The sequence below is a fragment of the Oenanthe melanoleuca genome, chromosome Z (assembly GCF_029582105.1).
Source record: "Oenanthe melanoleuca isolate GR-GAL-2019-014 chromosome Z, OMel1.0, whole genome shotgun sequence".
In the NCBI taxonomy this organism is placed as follows: domain Eukaryota; kingdom Metazoa; phylum Chordata; class Aves; order Passeriformes; family Muscicapidae; genus Oenanthe; species Oenanthe melanoleuca.
This window is the reverse complement of record NC_079362.1, coordinates 24,434,222-24,440,241: the sequence shown is the minus strand read 5'-3', so window position 1 is coordinate 24,440,241 and position 6,020 is coordinate 24,434,222. Positions and strand designations below refer to the sequence as shown.

The window sequence follows — 6,020 nt, the reverse complement described above, 5'->3', positions numbered from 1 at the left end:
GTATAACAGCAGCAGTTTATTAATCCTACTAATTCCTAATTAACTAATCTAGTATTTTACTAATTTGCTAAAATATTACACTACACTGAAAAAAACTATATGAAGAGGAGCACTTTTCCCTGCAGGCTCAGGTGACCCCAGCAGATGCACCCTCCCACATCAGTTCTCCACAGCATTCCAGCAGGAGAACCGGCCACGGCCACCCAGGGAAGGCCGTGACTTCCAGAGCCTGCGGAATCCATCTAGCATCCTCTCGAGTCGGGAGGAGGGAATGCTCTGTACAGCCATGTTTATGTACAGAGTTTGAAGTGCCAGGCATGAGATGGCAGGGCTGATGTCATCTGCCATGTCCTGAAGGGCTGGAAGAGAGACAAACAGAGGCACAGTCAGAGCCTGCATCTGCGGGGACCTGGGGAGACCCTCCTGACCCGTCCATGCCCCCCAGCTCTTGCCACGGCCTGGAGGCAGCAGGAGACAGCAAGGAGCAGCTGGAAGGTGCTGGCCCCGACTCTCCCTCGCACAGGCCCCTGAAAGGTCTCTGTGCTCTGCCCACGCCGCCCCTGGTGCGCGCAGGGAGCAGAGCCCTCCGCAGCCGGGGCAGGGAACGCAGCTGCCAGCGCCAGCCCCAGCTGCCAGCCCGCCGGCCTCACTCACCCCTGCTCAGGAGCTGCAACTCTCGCTGCTGCTCTCTCAGGAACCGCCCGGCCAGCCCTGGCAACACAGAGCCCGTCACGGCCCCAGCGGCACGGCTGCCCCACAGCGGCGCTGCCAGCCCTGTGGCCGCCGCACCTCCTTCCCCTGCAGGGCTCAGCCCGGGCCCTCGCCGCACCCTGCCGCCCAAGGGCACGGCTGGCACAGGGCGGCAGCAGCCCCGAGGCCAGGCGGGGCTCCACGGCCCCGGCCCGGATGGCAGCAGCTGCCGGGGCTGGGGCCGAGCTGCGGCGGGGCGGGGAGGGAGCCGGCCGTGTGCTCACCCAGGAAGCGGACGGCCGCCTCTCGCAGGGGCTCCTGTGGGCTCCGCAGGTACGGCAGGGCCTGCCGCAGGTGCTCGGCCGCTCGGTCCCTGTCCTGTGCCAGCTGCGGAGAGCGGCGGGAGGGAAGGGTCGGGGCGGGCTCTGCCCCTTGGGCCCGGGCTGCCCTGCCCGCACAGCCCCGAGGGGAGCAGAGGGCCCGGCAAGGCGCGGTGCTGCCCCGCAGCAGAGCCCGGCTGGGTCGGGGCTCCATTAGCTCCTGCCCTGGGGCCACAGGAGCCTGGAGAAGAGCCCGCCTGGGCAGCCCGGGGAAGGGAGCAGCGTGTGGGGCGCAGGCCGGTGCCCCTGGGTGCAGCACTGGGCAGGGGCCACAGCTGCCAGCCCCACAGACTGGGCACCGTGGGCAGGGGCTTCTCCAGGCTGGGGCTGGGGCTTGCAGACTGTCCTTACCAAGCACTCCCCAAACCTCCACATCTGATTAGTCACCACCAGATGCTCCATATCCCTCCTCTTGAGGAAGCTCACTGCAATAAGCAGCGTTTCCCGAGAGGCCTGCAGAGAGACAGGGATGGCACGGCAGCCCAGGGCACAGGAGCTGCCTCCCTGTGCCAAGGCCACGAGGAGACTGGAGCCCATGAGGTGCCAGGGTGCAGGGAGACAGCTGAGCATGGGGACACCAGCGGCCAGGAGTCCTCACCTCTGCCACGCGCACGTTCTCGTTGTGGCAGTTGAAGAAGAGCGGGAGCAGGCTCTTGCTCACAAGCATCTTCAGGGCCTTTTTCCCCTTTGCCTCCACCAACCTCATCACCTCTTGGAAGAGGCGAATGGAGAGCAGCTGCACTTGGCGATTGTCCTGTTGGAAAGGAAGCAAAAGCCCTCCACATCAGCTGCTCCAGGCCCCTCTGTGCACAGGCCCAGAAATCCATGGGACACCACACTTGGGGGCAGCTCCCACTGGCCGTGGCTGGGGACACAGAGCCTTACGTTGTCCAAGAGTGGCCAGAGCGCTGCAGCCAGCCGCAGGGCGATGGGGCTGGGTATGGCGAGGTCTCTGTGCAGCAGCAGAGCGCTGAGCACGACGGCGCTCGTCTCAACAATTTCTTCATCTGCATCTCGAAGCAGGTCCACAAGGCGTTCAGTCAGGCTCTGCATTCTTTTGTTCTGCATGGAACACAAGGCTGGGTAACCCCATGCTGCTGCTGCTGCCATGGAGCCCAGGGGCCGCAGGCCTGTCCTGGAGCAGTCGGGCAGCTGGACAGCAACGCAGGAGAGCTGGGAGCAGCTGCCACGGCTCCCGAAGCCCAGCTAAGCTCAAGGGGTTGCTTTCCCCAGTGCCACGCTGCCAGCACAGCTTCAGCCGCTGCCTCCTCCTCACCATCGAGGGGTCCCTGCTGAGCACCACGAGGCCTCTGAGAGCCAGGCGCTGCATCTCCTTGGACTCGCTCTGCAGGTGCCTTGGCATGATCTCCAGGATGCCGTCAGCCCATTTACTGAAGTCCACAAACGCCAGGAGCTGGAAGGCACAAAGCAGTGAGTGGGGTGCCCAGCTGGCAGGAGCTCAGAACTGCACAGGGCTGCGCCATTCCAGGCAGCTGCGGCTGTGGGAGGGCAGAGGGGTGGGAGTCAGCTCAGCGGGGCAGCGCTGGCCATGGGGCTCACCTCCACAAGGAACGCCATGGCAGGCAGTTCCCAGTCTGAAATGCCTTGGCTGAGGAGCTCCAAGAGGTAGGACATGATGTAGTGATGCCAATACACAGAGACACCGTGCATCTCCCTGGTGGGGGGAAAAGACACCATTGCCCCTGAGCCAGGCGGGCAAAGCTCTCCCAGGGCTGACTCCCAGAGGCCTGGTCTGTTCCCAAGCACCCCATGGGCTCTTTGGGAGGGGGCTGTTCCGGGGCACCCTCCACTGGCATCATTTTCCAGTCTGCTCTTCATTCTCTTTGTGACAAGGCCCTTTCACCCATGGCCACATGAACTGTGTGGGGCAGCCTGGGCACAAATGGCAGCGGCAGCGTGGAGAAGGGGGTCTCACCTGGCCAGCAGACCCACTGCATAGTGGTGGGTGCCAGCATAGAGCAGCGTGTCCCAGCCACCCTTGCGCTCCATGGCCAACACCACATGCTCACACTGCACTCGGCAGAGCAGCACCTTCAGAGTCTGCACTGCAAACCTGTGTGCAGAGCAAAGCCCAGGTCACACTGGCAGCTCTGACTCCTGCCTTAGGGCATGGGAGGGATGGGGAGACTGGTGGGACTGGGATGGAGCACCTTTGGGGGTTGGTGGCAAGGCCGAGTTGCTCCTGGCATTCCTTCCAGAAGGTATCAACCACCTCTGGTGTATACAGTGTGCTGATGAAAGCTTGGAGAGCAGACGCAGAAAGAGAGAGGGGGAGTACTCCAGCACTATAGGTGGGCACCAGGTCCAGTTGAAGACATTCCACAGTGTCACAGTTGCCTACAAGAAATAAAGCACCCAGAGACAAGAGTAGGTGCCAAGACATCCATGTGCAGGGCCTGAGCATGCGAGGGAGAGGCCGGGGGAGACACCGTGGGAGCAGCCAGGCTGGTGCCCCAGGTTCAGCGCAGTGCCTGAGGCAGGCAGATGCAGTTGTGGGGAGGACAGAGAGCTGGCTGCTCAAGAGGTGGCCTAGGGGCAAGCAGAGGTCAGCTGCAGGAACTCACAGCCAGAGCAAAGACTCCTGTGCTGTCCCCATCAGAGGTGTACACAGAGGTGTCCACTGGCCAGGCGCTCAGCACAGTGATGAGGATCTGCAGCGCCGGCTCCGCAGTCCCCGTGGAGGTCAGGATCACCCCCCACATGGCCGCAGCAGCTCTGTGGGGTCAGAGCTCTGTGTCAGGGGGTCTCGGCCACAGCACCGTGGCCTGGGCTGCTGCAGGGACCTGCACTGGCTGTCAGCCCTGCCTCTGCCCACTGGCCCTGGCCAGCAGCGCCCAGCCAGCTCACGGGGGTGCAGCCCCGTAGGGAGGGAGCGTGGCAGCACGCTCAGGGGCTGGCATGGCAGCACTGCAAACGGAGGGGCCGCAGGGGCTTGGAGCTGTGCCCCTGTGTGGCACTCAGCAGGGACAGGCTCTGCAGGGTAACGGGGGATGAACCCTAAGCCCTCAAGGCAAGTGGGGCTGCCCAAGGTACCTGTCACCCGATGGGGCCCAGCGCAAGAGAGTCATGAGCACATCATAGGGGTGTTCCTTGGTCAGCTCCAGCAGGGCCTTGTCCAGCCTGTGCCCAGCAGACTCATTGGCCGTGAGCCACTGGTGGATGTACCTCACCATGGCTGGCACCTGCAGAAGGCGTGGGGAGACCTGGAGACCTGCCAGAGCAGCAACTTCCCCAGCTTCCCCTGAGAAGTGCTGCCCTTCCCACCACATTGGGCTGGGCCTCAGAGGCTGAGGGAAGCCAGCAGAGCCGGCTTGAGGCGCCACACAGTTCCTGGGGTGATCAAGCCCTGGCCACAGGCTGCTTACTTGCTTTGGATTGGAGACACCCTTCTCCACAAGCAAATCCAGCATGGCAGCACTGGTCTCAGCACTGAAGAGGTGAAAGTTTGCCGAAGGCCCAGTGCCCACACCGGTGGTCTCTTCCCGCCAAACGCGCACGATGAATTCACAGATCATCTGCAGAAGGGCAGGAAGAGAGGGAGAATCCATGGAGTGCTCCAAGCGCGGTGCTGGGCTGAGCAGTGACAGCAGGCCCAGCCCAGGTGGGGATGGCTGCAGTACCTGCGCTGCTCTGCGGAAGCGGCCACGGGCAGGGTCCTGCTCTTGTGTCCAGTCCATGGCTGCACCTGGCACAGAGCGAGCGCAGCCAGGGCTGAGTGGCTGTGGGAGAGGCCGGAGAGCAGGGCCCAGCCCTGCATTCCCAGCCAGGGACAGCCCTGGGATGCACCAGCCCTGTGGCCCAGCTCTGGCACTCACCCTCCTGCAGCAGCTGGAGCTGCTCCAGCTCTTCAGGCTGCTGTGCTGAGGTAGCTGCAGCCTCCTCCTCCTCCTCCTTCACCCAGGCCAGCTTGGGCACCCTGGGAGGTGTTTGCTCCATGTCTTTGTTTGGAGTTTGGAGGGTCTGCAGGAGAGATGCCTGGGAAAAGCTCAAAGATCAAGTGCTGCAGTTGTGCCTTGAAAGCACAGCTGCAACAGAGAAGCCTTGGGAAGGCTGAAGGACAGTAAGTCCTGCAGTCTGTCCTCGAGGGCACCGGCTGCAGGGACGGCAGACGCTTTGGAAATGCTCCGGCTCGCCGAGTCCCGCAGTCTGGCCTCGAGGTCACCTGCACAGGAAACACTTTGGGAAAGCTCCGGGTCAGCAAGGAACGAGCTGGCTGTGCGGGGGCTCCTCACAGCACCGCTCTCTCCGTCCTGTCCCGACGCGTGCACCAAGCACTGTGGCGTGGCCGTGTCGCTGCCAGCACCTATGTCACCGCGTGTCACAAAGGGCCACCCTTGTACGCCGTGTTCTGTTCCATCCCACGGTGACCACGGTGCTCTGTGTCACAAAGAGCCCTAGGACACACCCCCACGTGCCCTGGGGACATCCCCACCCCCCCAAACTGCCCCAGCTTGGAAGGAAGATGTTCCCCAAGTGTCAAGGACAGCCCAAGAGGAACTTGAGGAGCGGCTCAAACAACAAGCAGATGCTCCTCTGCTCTGCCTGCTCAGGGCAGCAGAAGGAGCCCCCACGGTTGCCGACGCAGCTGCAGCAGGAAGGGCACTGGGGCCTTCCACAGAAGCTGCCAGGGCCTCTTTGGGACATGACCCGGTGCTGGGTGGCCGTTACACACGCAGGGCTGTGACACAGACATGGGACGTATGGCCCAGGACACGAATGCTGCTCAGAGCCCTGGGGCCTGGGGAGTACTGGAATCAACAGAGGTGGCAGAGTCCCTTCCAAAGGAGACCTGCCACCCCCAAGCCCTGCCTATGCAGGTGCCTACTCCTGCCACAGAAACCTGTGCCCCCAGGGAACTTCTGTGCCAGAGGACAGCCAAAGCCCACGTGCATTGGTGTCTGTGTTCCTTTCTGCAGGTGCCTGTTGGCA

General features: G+C 63.1%; 1 protein-coding gene across 2 annotated transcripts; it reads right to left on the bottom strand.

Annotated features, from left to right (window-relative positions):
* On the bottom strand, positions 1-5,372 carry LOC130264852 (maestro heat-like repeat-containing protein family member 7). Of its 2 annotated transcripts, XM_056513429.1 has the most exons (15): positions 4,907-5,372; positions 4,712-4,776; positions 4,457-4,606; positions 4,125-4,273; positions 3,656-3,806; positions 3,242-3,428; positions 3,007-3,144; positions 2,631-2,745; positions 2,347-2,484; positions 1,956-2,132; positions 1,669-1,824; positions 1,422-1,523; positions 975-1,077; positions 655-711; positions 3-359 (listed from the first exon to the last, which is right to left on the bottom strand). In XM_056513429.1, the coding sequence occupies exons 7-15, from the start codon at positions 3,078-3,080 to the stop codon at positions 160-162; spliced, it is 1,122 nt and encodes a 373-aa protein (XP_056369404.1). In that variant the 5' UTR covers positions 3,081-3,144; positions 3,242-3,428; positions 3,656-3,806; positions 4,125-4,273; positions 4,457-4,606; positions 4,712-4,776; positions 4,907-5,372; the 3' UTR covers positions 3-159. The 2 variants fall into 2 exon arrangements, with proteins under 2 accessions (XP_056369405.1, XP_056369404.1); XM_056513430.1 differs by having other exon boundaries at positions 1-359; positions 3,007-3,428; positions 4,907-5,370.
* Between the last annotated feature and the right edge of the window lie 648 nt (positions 5,373-6,020).